The 18,163-nt window shown below is 38.9% G+C and overlaps 1 protein-coding gene across 6 annotated transcripts in view; it reads right to left on the reverse strand.

Moving 5' to 3' along the window:
* Positions 1-18,163, reverse strand: part of UTRN (utrophin) — a 390,409-nt gene that overhangs the window by 44,915 nt on the left and 327,331 nt on the right. For all 6 annotated transcript variants that reach the window (XM_075088021.1, XM_075088020.1, XM_075088019.1 and 3 more), the window contains 2 exons: positions 15,044-15,245; positions 5,851-5,936 (listed from right to left, as the gene is read on the reverse strand). In XM_075088021.1, coding sequence (XP_074944122.1) covers positions 5,851-5,936; positions 15,044-15,245 — 288 coding nt within the window. The remainder of the gene's footprint in view (positions 1-5,850; positions 5,937-15,043; positions 15,246-18,163) is intronic.

Here is an 18,163-nt window from a genome sequence, read left to right on the forward strand (position 1 = left end):
GGGACAGAAGCACATTTGCTCTGAACTGAGACTAGAAATTACCACAAGTCACAGCTGACCATGTGAAACAGCTTAAAGCAAGAGCAGCAGCCAGCAAGACAACTTTTGCTTAACATTAATCACATTTGCTTGCCAGATAACCATGTCTGCTTCCATGTACTTTCCCTTTTCTGATTCCCTTTTCCTAAGGTAGGTGTCAAGCCCTGTAGTATAAGCAGGCATTCTGGGACAACTGTAATGACAGAAAAAATTGAGGCTGAAAGGATCAAGAAAATTGTTCCAGATACAGACACTTATGGGGAAGAAAGATATTGCTTGTACCTACTTAAGAGGCACAGTAAAGCACTGAATTAATAGGCCTGTCTGCAGTACAGATAGTATTTCTCAAGTGTTTTCTTAACACATTTATTTGATTGGACCTTTTTAATTGTTAAAACTGACAACTAAAATTTTTAACGTGTTTCTCCCAACAACACTTATTTATTTTTTTATTTTATGAACTCTGTAGCTGCGTACATTAATATTTAGTCATGAGATTAATATCTCCTTAAAGTATCTTAAACACTGAGTTCATCTTAGAAATATTTTTAAATTCTGTGATTGGTATAAATTATAGAAGAAACAGAATTGAATTCTTTGTGTTCGTTCCAGATGGCTTTTACATTCTCCTTTTGCACTCAGTGGCCTGCTTGGATTAAAGCTCCAAGTAATCTTAAATGAAAAAAAATCCATTTATACTATTCTACTTTTCATGTTTCCTACCAGAACACACATTAATAGATTAGAAATAAGTGAAATTTGACAATTCAGTCTGACTGCACTTCTGATTGAGAAACAGACAAGCTTTGTTCAGAAACAGCTGAGAAACTCTTTTATTATACTCTGTAAATTGTTTTGCCCTTCATTTGGAGCAACTGTCAAACTTTGTCAGCATGCTTCAGGAAGTCTGGTGATACTTTTCTTCTTGTCAAAGGAGGTTGAGGCAGAAGAAAGGATTTTCACAAAATAGAAATCCAGCTGACTGAATTTTTAGTTTCTTGTATTTTTCTCGTCCCTTTCTTGCCTAGTCAAACAAATGCTACAGCATCCTCAGTGATGAGAAAAAAACCCTACAACCCTACAACAGTGGTGACAGAACTAGTACTACATGGCTGCAGGCTCATCTTGGCAATCCCAGATCCTGGCTAGCTTCTTCAGCTGCGGGTGAGAGTTTTCTAGTTCCTAAGATGCAGTTTTAAAAAAACCTGACAGGATTAAAAAAAAACCAAAACACCTGTTTTATTCTCTTTGCATCAATCTACAGTAGAAACTGGCACTACAAGAAGAACAATTAATTAACTGCTGTAGCTGGGAGGAAGATGAAGTAATTTCCCAAGCCCTAAACCTTCAGTTGATGGGGGAGCTAGTAAGTAGAGGAAAAACAATATGGCAGGAGAGGGAATAGGGAGAGTGATCAGCTAGGGTTGACCCACGTAGGAAATCAGCAAATACCTTCGAAGAGCTCAAACTCCTCTAAAACACTCCACTTAAAAACCAAATAAAAGTTAATGCTGGTAGCCTTGCCATAACCGATGAGTTTCCAAGTGCAAGGGAGTTCATGGATGGTATCTTCTTTTCCCAAAACCCTCAATGCCTTCAGTGTGACACACGGGAGGAGAAGCTCCTCAACCAAAGGCATGGAAAGCCAAAATGTTCTTGCTATCTGGCCTACCTCCTTAAAGTAACCCACAAGATGTTCCCTGCCAAAGGAGGCACAGTGAGAGCAGCTCTCAAGTGGCAGACATACGGGAAGAGAGCTCGTTTCAGGTCTCACAGGGTGCACCCAGACACCATCCTCGCCAGTGGGAAAAGGGACCTCGTACATCACCCACCAGTAATGTCAGAAGCCACAAACTCTTATAAATGGAGTTTGTTAGTATGTACGTATATACGATATGAATTTATACATAAAATACATTGGTATTGAGACTAAACTGTACAAGGGACTCTACCAAAAGGACAAGGATGATTGGGGAAGTCAAAGAAAAGATTATTCAGATCTGAGCCACAGGAAAAAACCAGAAATAACAAAAAAAATCAGTTAACCTTAAATTTAATTCAGCCTCACACTAGTATTTTGAGGATGACAGCCAGCAGGACTCAAACTGCAGCTCCGCTGGACAACAATCACCAGAAAATGTACTTACTTGCTGATATAGAAGGTGACACTTGAAAATGTTGAATAGTTTATTAAATTCCTACCAAAATGGTAATAAGATAGTAGTACGATGTCCATGACACACATCTTATGTCTTTTGCTGAAGTTGCCAAGACATCACATCACAAACCTAGCACTGTCAAAGCTCAACCATCCAAGCAGCTCCAAGGAATCCAGTCATAAAGACACCATAGTTACACTGGAATATAATTAAAAATATGCCAAATGGAAAATGTGCCATCGTCTCTTCATGTGCATTGTTACAAACAGGATGCACATTCTTTTTTCTTCCCCTTCAAAACCTACAAATCTACACACTAAATTTACCTTTCAAGAATATTTGGGATACTAAAATTGAGTGGTTAAAAATATTCCATTTTTCCACAGTATTCAGAAGTTCTGTAATAATGTATGAACAACTAGTGGTAAAAAGGAGTAGTGTTGTGTTTATTGTGCTCTGAGTATTTTTTAACCAAGCTACTATTTTATCTTTTGTCATGGGCACATTTTTTTTTTCCTTTTCCATTTTTTAAGGCTACTTCTCTACCCGCGAACTGAGTGGCACATCAGGGTCTAAGCCCAAACACTAGAATGCTGTCACCTATATCATTAAGCTGCTAGAAGTATATCCATCGTGCTTTTGATCAAAGACAACTGACTCTCACCCCCAAAATAGCCAGGAATGATGTGAGAGTTAGGTAGCATCAGAGATAATTTCCAATTGGTAGCTCACATGTGGCCCCCATTTTGGGGAGAAAGGAGAGCATAACACTGACACAGCCAGACCAGGTCATTGGCCTCGCCAACAAAAAGAGGCTCCAGACTATTTGTCCTACAAACACAAGTGTAACCAGCTCACAGCAACTCAATTACATTTTCAGGTCCATTTTTACTCACAGGAGCACCCAGCCATGTGCTTGAAGTTAAGTATGTCTTCAAATATTTTCAAGAACAGGCATTCTTTAATTGAGGCTTCAATGTTTCTTCTAAAGTAATTGGGACTTTTTTAAATCAGAGGTCCATTCTCATGCCAACCCTGAAGTCTAGCTTCTTAAAAAGAAGCTTAATTAAATTAAAAAAAAAAAAGAAATCACAGAAATTTCTCTGGCAAAATGTATTTTAAAAATGTCAAGCAAAAAGATCCTACATATACTGGAAATGAACGTACAGTTAAAAAAAGGCTCCCCATTAAAGAAAGAAAACAGAACAAAACTTTGATTTCCCTAAAAAGGTAAGACAGAAAGATGAAGGTCAACTGTACTGGTAAACTGAAATTGTCTCCTGTCAGTTCACCATATTATTTCATAAACCCTGTATCTCAGCAGCCCAGAAATTATGTTTCTTCAAGTTAATCCCCAACAGACTGGTCTCTGGGAAGGCTGAGGTAGAAAACACTTGAGCAGACAGTCTCATTAAGCATTTTACAAAAGATCAAAGGGTTCATCCAAAAGTTTTTAAAACAAAAAACTTGCCTGTTTTTCTACCAACTACTCTGAGAAGAGTTTGCCCCTCTAAGACTACCACATTTAAGGCATGGCCTGTGCTCTGCTAAGGTCTTCAACTGCAACCATAGGACGACTGCCACGCTCAGAGAAGCCTGGGACTGACAACGCTTCAGAAATGCTTAGAAGAAATATAGCCAGAAGGAGCAGTAAACGTCAGGATCTGGTCTGAGAAAGGTAAAAATCAGAAGGCAGGTAATTCATTTTAAGCACCCATGTTTGGGGTTACTACTCTTTCTTCCAAGTGGCATCTTTTCTTGAAAATACTTAGCATTTCCATTATTGTTTTCACCTAAGGATCTGAACGCTCAATAGATACGACAAAATTTCTCTCAACAGTAGATGATTAGTAGGATGTGACAAAATCAAAACAAGCAAGGAAGCTCACACCAAAGATCAGTCTGTGGCACAGCTGGTGCCAGAGGACCCCAAAACACTGACTGTGTAGCCACCACAGGCCTCCAACCAGTGCATGACACCATTCCTTCCTTCGTTTGGCAAAACTTCTTTGAGACTGAAAGGGTTCTTCTGTGACAATTTTATGGTTTGTAAGGACTATAAAGTTGATAATAAAGATATCAAAGCCTAGCCCACTGATCAGAATAGAAGTAACAACAACAACAACACACAGGATGTGTTATCTGACTATTAATTCTCTGCTTTGAGAACTGAGCAACTATTTCAATTTCAGATGTAATTCAGGTTGAAGTTGTCATCACTTGGTACAAAAGTCTCCTGAGACCTTTTCTGCACTAATTTTTTAGGACTTTTCACAGCAATCTTCAGGAAAAAAGCCCACCCTGTTAACACAGATTGTGCAAATCTGTAGCCACCATCGGCTGCCATTTTTATTTTGCTACTAGACACAAAGCAACAACATAAAAATTAATCTGACAGTTATTTCCTTGTTCTGCTTCAGTTCCTGTATTCAGTAATTGTATGTATACCAATTCATTACTGATAGCCATTTAATGTGAGTTTATTCTGAGGTTTGGAGTTTTTTTTAAACCATCTTTTCGTATGGTTATCATTCTGTTATCCACAGACTAATTCCTATACTTTATGAAAGCTTTTTATTTCACACCAAATGACACCACACATTCACAACTCCTGAATTGTCATTACTGAACAAATGTCTGCCTAGTTCTTTTAGTTATGGACTAACTCACAGATATGTCACATGACATAAGGAAACTCAAAACCCCAAAGTCTTCGTACCGGCTCAAGTTCAGGTACCAAAATATGTGCCAATGCGTAAGACACCTGTACTTTTGCTCAATGTTAATAACCAAGATTACAAGATTACCTAAGAAATGCTTCCAAGAGAGCAGAAATTGTTGCAGAGCTCCAATGGTACACAGCAAATACAGTCTCTATACGTTTTATATGTGTTTCTGAAAGGTATCAGGGAACTACTGCAAACAATAGTAATTTAAGATGATGTGCATAACATAACTGGCCATCACCTCTGATGCTCTTAATCTCTTGTTCTGTATTTGTCAGGAGGTTTTGCCACAGTTACTCAATTCCATTCTGCTCCTGCAATTGTTTTTGTGAAATATTTTTCTATTACTTGGTATTTCTCAAGCTTGTGAGATTACTTAAATCAACATAATTTAAAATTTCATTGTACAATTCTGGCAGGAAGCACAGATACTGGAAAACTATTTTCCATGTTTAGATCATTTTTTTCATAGACCAAAAAAATAAAATTGCTGGATATTAATGTATTGCCTTGTTTTATCAGACATATCAATCTGTTCCAATCAACACTGACTGACTTGATTTTTCCCTAACCAAAACATACACACAGAGAAGAGAACAATCAGTCAAATAGAATACTCTCTGGCTTCCACATGGCTACATTCTCCTTTGCTTTTGGGGAGTGCAATACTGTGCATTATGACAATGCATAATTGACATCAGTAGTTTCTGGTCAGTACTTTCTCTGTTGTCATGGATGATAATGAAGATGACAATTCTATTTTACTTACAAGAAAACTGTCTTGCTACAGGCATGAGAAATATTTTACTACAAATTTTGCTACAATGTGTGTTGTTATCATTATAATGACAGATATACATATATATAACATTGTGATAATGACAATTATGTAAAGTAAGCATTTTATAAAATACATTCTTCCTTACATCTGTACTTCTCTTCCAAAAGGCCCTTCGAAAGAGACATCAAGCCAATTTTCAGGGACTGCACTCGGATTTTTCCAGTTCGGCCGCTGAAATTATAAAGATAAGACCATTTAATACAGTTTAATTTTATTTCATTTCAACTCAAGTCTATTAAAAAATGCAAAGGCATTGGTGAGTTCTACTTTAAATACACTTCAAATCTCAAAACAAATTAACACTACAAATCACATTAAGAATGCTTCCCTTACAAAAGCTCAGCTCGCCTTCTAAGTGGTTTATACATGTCAAAACAGTACATATTACTCCAAAAGGGGAGACATTTAGCTCTGTAAAGCTCTCAACATGATTTAATAATGTGATATACACAGAAAAAATACATGATCACAGAGCAGGAAAGCCTATTACTCAGTGTGAAACACAAGGACTGCAAAATAAAAGCAACTTTTCATACCACAGTAATTCATTCATTTTTTTTCACTTCGTTTTTTCCTTTTATGTTTAAAATGCTCTGATATACATGTCTGTCAGGACATAAACAGCCAACCACACACAGTAATTAAATGACGTGGAGCTGTCGTTCTCTTTAAGCAGTGTGACTTCACGCTCATCTTGTCCAACATGAAGAAAAAAAAGAACGCCCAAACCCAAAAAACCACACATTAACCTTAAGCAAATTGAGAAGAAATAATGGGTACCAAAGCAAGTGATTTTAAACCTGCCAGACAAACACTGTTCAAAAAGGTACTAAATTAATAAACCCAGGATTCCTGGAAAAGGATAGTTTTAAAGGTCAGAAGATCAGTGCAGAACCATATCCTTAAAACGTCTGATGATTTCTTCTTTCAAAGACCAAAACATCCATAACAATTTCTCTTTAGATGAGACATGGCAAAAAAATGAGAATAGAGTTAAAGAGTATATATCATACACAAACCCCTGCATTTAAGGTTAGCTGGTGAAGGACCCAGCAAGTAAGATAATACTAAAATTAGTATCACCCCAAACATTACTTTGGTCCCTTCTGTCATGCAGAAGGGATAAATTACTTCTGGAGTGGTTATTAGATATCTCTTTCTGTCCTATCCATTCAACATATGGTCTGCTGTCTGATTTACTTCACAAATGTTGTGCTGAATACAAAATTATTAATTTACTCCACGGCTTGTGGTAAATTAGCTAAGCACCTTAGAAAAATTAATGCATTTGTCTTCACAACCATCACCTAATCTAGTGAGACTAGACAGCATTATCTTTCTCCATTCCACAAGCTGGAACACAGGTACAGAGAAATTATTGCTAAATTAATCAAACACACCCATTACTTTTACTGCCTAGTTTGAAAATCAGGACCCAATTTTACAGAATGTTATAAAAGTGTCACGTATTTTATACATTCAAGCTTAGCTTCCAATTACCTCTTTCAATCACAGACACTACATCATTCTGGCATACCTTAACATGTAAACGGCTTACTTTGCAACCTTGATAAAGTTCTTTCCCCATTCTTTCCTGTGTAGTGTTGTCTGTCTTTTAACTTTGTATTTAATGGAAAAAAACAAAGCCAAACATACACTTGGGTTTGATTTAACTCAGGACTGACTAGAGCATTTGTTTATTAAAAGGGAGAAACTCAGAAAATCTTTGCAGCTGAAAGGTCAGGGCACATATGTGGAGGCTTCAAACTTCTCCAGCTTTCAGCATATTGTTAAAGGGACTGAAAAACTTCGTTTGCATAATATGCATTTCCTCAGTAAATTATAGAAAGAATTACAAAGCCTGCACTATTACATTTTCTTAAAGAGCAACTTATTTTCCCCTAGTATTTTTCTTGGAAACAGCTGAATATTAGCACTGGATTTATATATACAATAAAAACCCCACACCAAACCTAAACAAAATCCCTCCACCAAACCTACAGAGGTTGTAGCATTGACATTTTCAATTCAATGGTTGAAGTTTGCCCAGCTTAGAGAGTTACAAAATCACTGAGGTTTGGAGGGACCTCTGGAGATCATTTAGACCAATGCCCCTGCTCAGTCAGGTAGAGCAGGTTGTCCCAGAACATATCGAGTCAGGTTTTGAATACCTTCAAGGATGGAGACTGCACAGCTTCTTTGGGCAACCTGTCCCACTGTTTGATCACCCTCACAAAAAAATAAATCCTTTGTTATATGTTTAAGCAGAATTTCCTGTGCTTCAGTTTCTGCTCGCTGCCTCTTGTCCTATCACTGGGCACCACTGAGGACAGCCTAGCTCCATCTTCTCTACTGCTCCCATCAGGTACTTATGCACATGGATAAGATCTGCCTGAAACTTCTCCAGGTTGAAGAGTCCCAGCTTTCTCAGCCTCTCCTGATACACCAGACAGTCCAAGTTCTTAATCATCTTCATGGTACTTCATTGGACTCACTCCAGTTTGCCCATGTCTCTCCTTGTCCTGGGGAGCCCAGAACTAGACACAGAAGCACTCCAGAAGTGTCTCACCAGTGCTGAGTAGAGGGGAAGGATTACCTCCCGCAACCTGCTGGGAAGGCTTTTCCTAATGCAGCCTGGGAAACTGTTGGCCTACTTTGCCACAAGCACCTGTTGCTGGCTCATGTTCAACTTGGTGTTCACCAGGAGCCCCAGGGCCTTTCCTGCAAAGCTGCTTTCCAGAGAGTTGCCCCCCATCTTGTACCGGTGTATTGGCTTGTTCCTCCTCGGGGGAGGACTTGGCATTTCCATTCATTGAACTTCAGGAGATAACTGTGGTCCCCTTTCTCCAGCCTGTCAAGGTGCCTCTGAATGGCAGCACAACCATCTAATTTCAGTGTGCTTACAAATGTCTAAAAATCAAGGCCTTACACTGGGAAGGTTCAGGAAAATTTTTAATGCTTGAGTTCATACAAAATTTATGGGTCAAGCATTTAAAATTAAGTGTCAGCCACTATTCAGATTCACTATAGCAATACATACATGCTTGTCAATTAATAAGACCACTTTAAGCAGCTCAGATATTTTTTGCTCTGATCCTGATGCATGGAAGTCTGAACCATTATACCTCTACTAACTGGTTGAGAGCAAAGTTGTCCATTCTCTCTCAGTACACCAGTGAAAGACAGTACAAAAATGGCACATTATTGACCTCTGACCTATCTTCAAGTGAAAAATGTCAAAATCATTATAGCTGCTTGTCAGAAGCACTTTTCTTGTTTACTAAAGTCCATTTGTCCTTCTTTCCCCCAGGCAATACAAAGCCTAAGGATTCATTGCCCTTATAGTGTGATGCTGACATTCTTCTCCTTCCCCAAATGAATGGGAATTTAATTTTTTTAGTGGGGACGGGGAGAGGAAAGAGGTGAGGGGAATGAGGAAATAAAGAAATCCTTGGGTTTGTAGGTGATTCCATTGTCTCTACATATGCACCAGGCAGGCTCTGGCCTATCTGCCCCACGTACAATGTCCCTGTCCACCTTCAACCACTGCCAGTCAGGAGGTGGCACAGAACCCAGAAGTAACTCAACTTTCACACATGCTAAAATAGGTGTTACAAAAGGTGCGCTCCATTTCCAGACACGGTAAGGAGAGTGCTTTGAAAGCATATACTACAGAGAGGACTAGTTTAGTGGGGAATCAGCTAACTAGATCATTTGATCAAGGGCAAGGGATGGTACCATGCTGCATGGGTAGAGAGGCTGGATTGGGATTGGAGCACATACAACTTTGTTGCATAGTTTGGACTCTCCATCCAAGCAAAGAGCAACCATTCAGTTGTTTCAGAGACCCAAGACAGCTGCAAATAATATAAAAAAAGCTACTCTATGTAAAAACTGATGACTGTCACTACTGTACAATAACATAAGCAAATGAAGGAAAAAGGGGTAAGCTAGAAACAGTTGTAGTATTGGAAGAGAAAGGGGAAACTTATAGTATATCTTACTACAGGACATACTTAAACTAGAGGATGCAGAAGAGAGGAGGGGCAGAAGAACAGGTAGCACACAGCTAACAGGAGCAGTAGACATGAGCCACGCCTCGCGAGTTCCCTTGCTAATCCTATAGCAACTGAACTCCAAACAAACGAAACAATTATGATCCAAACCTCACTGCCTCAGGCATAAGCTGTGTGGAGCACTTTGGAATCACATAATATAGTTTAGCACTACTTGGCAACAGGAATATCTCAGCTGCAAAACAGCATGCTAAATCCTGAACCTTCTGCTCAAACACCTAGGAAACTCAATGACAGACATTAAAGCAGGGTTAAAATTATCTGAAGGTGCATCTTTCCAGGAAAATGAGTTTAGCGAACTTTCCAAAAACATTCCATAATCATGAAACCGTCAAATGCAAACTTAACTCCTTTCTCTAATTAACAACCTGATACAGAATTAGGACCCCAAACTCCTTTAACACGCAAACAGAGTCTACACCATAGTCAAAACAGAGGCTTGTGACACCTGTAAATTGTAAATGTACTAATCAGGATATAATTTACATTAGATGGTTGAGTATAAACATACAAAACTCGTTACCAGCAATGGTATGCAAGTATTCTGTAGCATCGCAATGGCATAACCAGACATAACAGAAAACATTTTACCTAAGTGTGTGAATAACGGGAACACCAAAGGGATGAACAGTGATGGGCACAGCTGCACACAGGAGTTAGCCAGATAACAAGAAGTTGCCAGAAAGGGGACAAGATTAAGTACAAGAGATTGCAAACAAGAATACATAAAGATGACTAGCAAATCAAAAGAAAACAAGATAAGCATTATCAAGTCCAGAGGAACCCTATGTCCCCCGGGGTGGGGGGGCAGCAGCATAAAAACATCAGGCACTAGCAAGGAAAACTGCAGAAGTAAGATGATGAGCCCCCTTCAGTTCTGACTTCCATCAAAGAGCTGTCAAGCCTAGTCAATGTTGACACTACAATTAAGGACCTCCAAGGACAGCAGCTATCAGTTATCTACATAACCCAGCAGCAGGAGGCAGCCTAGTAGATTCTGACGGTCCCCACAGATGTCTCCCCTTGATCAACCACAGAGGAGTAAAAGGAGCTCATTTTCCTGCCCTACAGAGGACCATGTCCTTCCTAGAGCACTGCTTACTACTATCACAGCCTGCCAAGCTGCTCACGCAGCGTCCTCTATGAATGAAGACAACTATCATCGACACAAGGAATGCAACTGGAGTGCATGCAGAAAATTTCCATCAGCTACTGTCAAAACCAGGGCATAAAGTTAGGGCTGACTGAGCAGGCGTCTCATCCTTCTCATTCCTCAGAAGTTCACATTTTGCTGAACTTAACATGCTGGTAAGGCCTGGGATATTAACTCAACCTGGCGTTAGAATTTGTCAGGTGTATAAGTGCAGCAATACATAACAAAGCTGTAATTCTTCAGGGAGAACCTGGGCCATAGAAAACGATCAGAAATGACAGCTTTGATCATATGGAAAACATTAGCATATGTGCCATACCATAGATACCCTTAATAGATTAATGTGCCAAATAAATTAAATTTAAAAGAACGCATTATCAAAAGCATCCTAACATTACCAAAAAGGAGAAAAAAAAAAAAAAATCAAGAGAAGTTAAAAGTTGAAATACAAAAAGCCAGACAAACATTGCAAGACTTTAAAAACAGTGCATGTAAAAGTTTCTTTATGTACATTGGTAATTTTGATTGAAATAATGAGTCATCTCTCACAACTAGTATATGTATTCTATATTATGTATAGCAGACTAAAATATCTAAACCAACTAATTTCAAGGGCTGTTGAGTTATTCCATTACTACTGAAAGCTACATTTCATATAAACAATTTTTGGAGATTTTAGCAAATTTAGAAGTATATAGCCCAGAACTATAACCACCAGCTATTGCTTTTGGATGATTCAAACACAGGCCTCACCAAATGGTTTCACAGAGCAATTCCCTCCACAGTCATCATTTTACACTGTAACGCATTTATTTATGATTAGATTAAAAAAAAAAAATCTCAAGTAACCAAAACAAGGAGCTTTAACGTTGGCAAAAGTTTACCAGGCAGATGTTGCTGCCTGCAACAACCTTGGAGTCCTTGAGGGAGTAAAAGTCACCAAGTAAATGTAATGTTTCTCTCCTCCACTCAGCTTGAAGAATAAATCGTTCCTGATGCGTCAGAAAATACCAGAACACAACAGACTTGCCTACCATTTCTAAAAATAAATTGGTTCTTTTTAAGGGCCAAAGAAATCTGTAGGTAAGTCTGAAGAGCTACCCAGTTTGCCATCAATCTGTGCATCAGTAATTAAATCTCAGGTTAATTGCATGCAACTAACATTTTTAGGCAGTTTAACGATTTGAAACATTGTACACGTATAACACCAGTGCAACAAACAGTGGAAATGCCAAGACACAAATTAGTGCTTTCTTAAAGGCCAAATGAAAAAAAAGGCAGCTCAAAATTGTGCCGGTTCCTTCAGCTTTTTTTTTTTTCCCTGGACTGGATTTGAAAGGGGAGCAAGCAAAAATGCTGTAAAAGGTAATTTTATCTCAGAAAACCTTCATCCTCCATTAGTCAAAGTTTGAGTAAAGATTAGTGTCTTTCATCAGCTTGAAGAATCATCTACACTAATGCTTTCAACATAATAATCAAGGGAAACAGGAGCATGAGGAAACATTACTGAAAGAAAGGTTTGTTGATTACTACACGCATTTTAAATATGAACAGATTAAACAACTGACTTCTAACTGAAGTTAGGAAGCAAAGGTAAGATATAGAAAATATAATGGATTTGTGATCTGGAAAAAACCCAACCAGTAACTACAAAAAGTTATCTGACATTATTAAGTCTTTTATTCTAAATAACCAATAACATTTAAGTCAAGCAACCCATTTGACCTACTCCTCTATTTGCAAGCGATGTGTTTATTCACCCACAATACAGAGCTCTGCAAAATAAAAATAATTGCCATTTGATGGGCTCTCCAGTTTCCCAGCAGGAATGATGATGAGTCCAACTAACAGAAATGTTACTGTAATAAAAAGCAATATTTGAATGGCAAAGTATAATAGGCAGTCAGCACTTAAATGATAAATGGTACGTACTTTGTTCTCTTCTTCCCTCTCCTCTACCACAATATTTAAAATAAAAATAAAGTTAAATATCCAAAAAGTATAGGAGTACTGGTGTGTAATCCTCTGGGGGGAAAAAACAAAAAAAACTATGAACTGTTAGAATTTGGCACTGATTAAGTGAGTGAATGTAGTGAAGATAATACATACACCAAGAAGTAACAGCTCTCTTTTGCAAAGCCAGGTATAAGAATTTCTATCATTACTCAAGAAATACTTTCGCTCTTTCCATCTTCAAATGGGGAGAAAGGACAGAAATTTGCTAGCCAGCCTCAAGCAGCTTAGAAATTCTAATCTGTAACTCTGTGTATAACTCTGAACTAAAGCCCATATTCAATTAGACACACTGAAGCGACCACCCCATGTGTTGCAGTGCTGCATCTTTAGTCGGCTCCAGAAGAGTCCTGAAATGCCTTTGCTCAAGCAATGTAAGGTTATACCTTATAGTGAATGGAGCAGCTGATGGGAATCAAGTCTCTTCCCAGTTTTTACTACAGAAGGGAGATAAAAATAGTAAACACCACTAAGAAAAATGAGCAACAAACTCATGACTCAAAGGCACAACTAAATAAAAACAAACTGACTGTAGGTCATGCAGGCTGACATGGGGCAGATCAGAGAGGTCAGAGTTTGACATTCGGCAGAAGAAAGAAGTGTCTGGGGGCTCAGAAAGGACTGGCCAAAAGCCACAAGGGACTGCTGGAGTGGACTTCATGTCCTCTGAGACTCAGTGCTCTCTCTAGAAATAGCAGATGTGCACTTAAATAAACCCACAAGTTCTTCCTGTAAGCATCCAGAAACATTCTTGAGGCAAACTCACAATCCACCAGGGAGATCCAGCTTTGCTGCCAGGACCAGGGCACGTGAATTACATAGCACCAGCACTCAGAATTGATACAAGGCAGGAGCTGACTCTGCTGGAAGTGAACCAGGACCAGGACACCACTAACCCTCCAGAATCAGACAGGCTTTAGCACTGAGATCAGAATAACCACTATTTGACAGAGGATTCAGCACAGGGAGCTCAGCCGGGATTATGGCATGCAAGTAACTAAGTATAAAAGAAATAACAAAACTGTCCCCACCTGTGGAGAAATAGGATCTGGTATGAATGGCAAGCAATCTGGGAAATTTGGAACATTTACAGCAGGAACACAGCCAGTAGGAATTTACAGTAGGACCACCACCCAGCCAGTCGCTCACTCTCCCCCAGTGGGATGGGGGAGAGAATCAGAAGAGTAAAAGTGAGAAAACTCGTGGGTTGAGATAAAGACAGTTTAATAGTTGAAATAAAATAAATTAAAATAGTAGTAGTAGTAACAATAATAAAAACATACAAAGCAGGTGTTGCATGACAAAATTTCTCACCACCCACCAACGCCCAGCCAGTCCCCAGGCAGTGATCACCACCCCCTGGCCAGTTCCCCCCAGTTTATATACTGAGCATGACATCATATGGTATGGAATATCCCTTCAGCCAGTTTTAATCTGCTCTCTTGGCTGTGCCCCCTCCCCTCCGGCTTCCTGTACACCTGGCAGAGCATGGGAAGCTGGAAAATCCCTTGTCTAGTGTAAGGACTGCCCAGCAACAACTAAAACATCAGTGTGTTATCAACACTATTCCCCTACTAAAGCCGAAACACAGCACTGTACCAGCTACCAGGAGGAAAATTAACTCTATCCCAGCTGAAATGAGGACAGCAGAGTATCAAGTTCTCTACATTTCTTGAAATCCTTTCAGTGTTTCTTTGGTAGTAACATAAAAGCAGCGTAACATCGGTTAGTTTATCTCAGCAGGACAGTGTAAGAAAGATCTCATTGCAAGCAACTGCGCTTTCATTACCGAGCAAAAATATCAAAAGATATAACTTTTTATTAAAGAGCTTCTTATGGCTTTATTTTTTTTTCTATTATCATAGACACTTCCTGAAGAAAGTAACTCAGAAAAAATATCCAACAGTCCCATAAGTCTAATATTTTTGATAAGTCGCATGTGCAAAAATTAAGAATTCTGTCTCCATAGTTCATACTTCGTTAATATTACATTAAATTCCTGGGGTACACACTGTGAATAAAGACTTGTTACTTACCTATCATATACATTGAGTAGCCAGTTAAGACACATGTCTACACAGAGAGGAACGTTCACCATATCTTTGTGTTTCTCTTCAAGTCCACTGTAGATGGTAGTGAGACAGCTGATCACATCCTGGACACCAATCAGCTGGTCATTTTGACTCATCTTGTGCTGTTTGAAAACTTCACTTGTTACGTTCAGGTCCAACAGGTCCACTAGCAACAGGTAGAAAAAAAAAAAAAAAGGCATGAATATAGATGCCCACACAATACTTGTCATGTGCATATTGTAGCAAACACCGCAAACAATTAGCCAAGCAGCAGCTTTCATTTAGTAACATTATAGTGAAAAACTGTTCTCTGTGAGAAGTCAACAGCATTTTGGTATTATATATTTAAAAAAAAAAAAGAATGAACAAGAACACCATAGTGACACTGCACAGCTCAGAAGAACATTTAAAAAGCCACCATGCAGAGGATCCTAACTTCAGATGTATGCACACTGGGAGTCCACTAGGCTTAAAGGATTCTTAGCATTTACCATAGAGCAGAAACCCATTAAATGACTATCACTTTTGATTAAATGTAAAGCAAAGCAAATTCTTAGGTAACAATATTCTCTTAAATGCAGTAGGAATGTACTGAGGGCTGATTAACTGAATAGCAATTCCTAAATTAAGGGTAAAAAGCAAGCAGGGAGGGGCACAGGGCAATTATTCATTGTAGTTGTCCAGAACACAAAATGCTATGCTTTCATGAAAAATATTTTTATCTCCTTTATTACAGCATGCTTTCGATGAGCAGGTTGTGATGCTATAGACATCTTAGAGGTGACAGGGGTTTTGCCCCGAAAACCACAGAAACATGATTGCAATTGTGAAAATCTGTGTTTTCCATGGTGGAAATAAAAAGCTGTCGATGAGTTCTTCTAACTCCTTTTGCAAAACGAAGTGGAAAAGAGAAAACTTATTTTGGTGTAAAAGAAGGAATAGTAATGTAAGACAAAGACTGGTATAATCCTCAGTGATATATTTTGATAGAAGCAAGATCTTTAGCAAAAAAAATAGTTGCAATATATCAGTATGCTTACTACAGTGTATACAACATGAAGTTGAAGTATATTCTGAGCTCATACAGAGCTGTTTCTGGAGAGCCAGTAACACATTTACACTATAAATGTCATCTCTCAAAGGAAACGAAACATGACAATTCAGATGTGTTGTAAATTATTCTGCACCGATAATGTTAAATAAGGACCCCAGAAGGGCAGTCTGTACAAATCAGGCAAGTCTAGCTTGGGCTGGAAAATAAGTATAGCAGAAAAAAACAGGAGCAAGACGACACTAACCACTATGAGCAATCCTGTCAAGAACTCAGTGAGCATCTACCAAAAGATAAGGTTATAGGCCAAAAGAAGGTCACATTCCCAATCCCATTTCCTTCATCTACCCTTCCTCACATCACTGTTATACTTCCTAACATCAACTAAAATGAGAAACAGTACCCTCACAGTCCTTACTACTTCTCTCCATCACTGACACCTGTACATTCTGTTCTAACTTTACAGCATCAGATTTGCAGACTTTCATGTTTGTTTGTTTTTTTATTTTCTTATTCTCTAAAAGCCCATCTCTTGCGCTTGCAAACAAATGCCAGCCATGTATTTACCGAACAGGCAGATTGCTAACTGCAGCAAAATACCTTGCTATTAGTTTGACCTGAGGTATTTGGCAGTACACTGCAGCAGAATCTTCTACAGCAGCTGGAAAATATGTAATACACTGGGAGGAGGTTCACAGACACATTTAAAAACAAAAGCAAAAAAACACACACACAGTGCAACACAGGCTATTTTTTTGACAGGGGTGTGTGTGGGGTGAAGCCAAGTGCAAAACTATAACACGCTATCCAATCACATAAATATTGCATTCGGGAGAGATGGCCACTTTTCATGCTTTTCCTTCATGACCTACAGGGGGAAAAAAAACCCCAAACTTCAAAATTATTGCAACCAGTTTGGCAGTGATATTTTTTCAACCTGTTTTTGTAATGTACTTAATGGTTGGCTAAAAGCAGGTAAGCCGCTTCCTAAAGCAGATTGACAGCACCCAAAATCTGCCCTTTTTAAAGCCAGTGAAAACTTGGAATGTTTTGGAATGCCAGAAAGTTGCAGTCTTTGGGCTTGGCTTAGCATAACCATCCTTGCACTGGAAACAGCAATTCAACAGGCACTGGAGTAAGCCTGCTAACTTCATGTCTTGATCTGCCAGCATAAGATCTCAAATTCATGTTTCTGCCAAAGGATTCTAGAGGGAATTAGGAGAGGTACTTTCAGTATTTTCATACTAAAAGGAAGCTCTGCTGCTGTACTAAAGCAAATTAAGCAAAACTTACACTTTTGGATGGCACCATTCATGGAGAACAACCAGAGGAAATTACTTCCACCCCTGCTTACTTCAGCACTCACCTGGCTGAATGAACTTTGGATACAGGCAGTTATCCTGCCATGGTAAGGTCTACCCACTAGCAGCACCCCTGGATTGGGCTGACGTAAAGAAAGATTATTTTCTCATCACATTTCCGCTTCTGAATGTTTTTAAACAAACTGCGTTTATGCAGATGGGGAAAAGCTAAGCTGAGACTCACATGTCATTGCTGGCATGAGACCTACTGTACACAGCTTTTCATGTTTTTTGCAGTATCATTCTGCACCTGCTTAAATGTGCTGAATGACCAATCCTGCTGTTAACCAACAAGTGGACACAAGGGTCATTTCTTTCCTTTCTGCAGTGAAGAGGCTTTCCAAAAGGAAAACTATAAACAGAAACCACGTCATTCAGCAGAGTTCAAGCAGATGTGACTGACTTAGGGCCAAGTAATGACATGCAGTTGCTAATGGCAAAGTTGAGGCTGCTGTAACCCCACAGAAAATAGGCAGGCATTGCTATGGAGCTTTTGCATTAGAGAGACCTTGTGAATGATAGCAGTTCCTGCAAAAGACTGGATGGCTGAGGGAAGTCTACACAACTCTCCCTTTTAGTCCTGTGTGCCTTAATGTTCATTCTTTAGCTTTGTGCAGTTGATATTCCCACTGGCATTCCTAAATTTTAAATCACCTAGAGGAGCTCAGTGAC

This window comes from Phalacrocorax aristotelis, chromosome 3, assembly GCF_949628215.1.
Source record: "Phalacrocorax aristotelis chromosome 3, bGulAri2.1, whole genome shotgun sequence".
Lineage (NCBI taxonomy): Eukaryota > Metazoa > Chordata > Aves > Suliformes > Phalacrocoracidae > Phalacrocorax > Phalacrocorax aristotelis.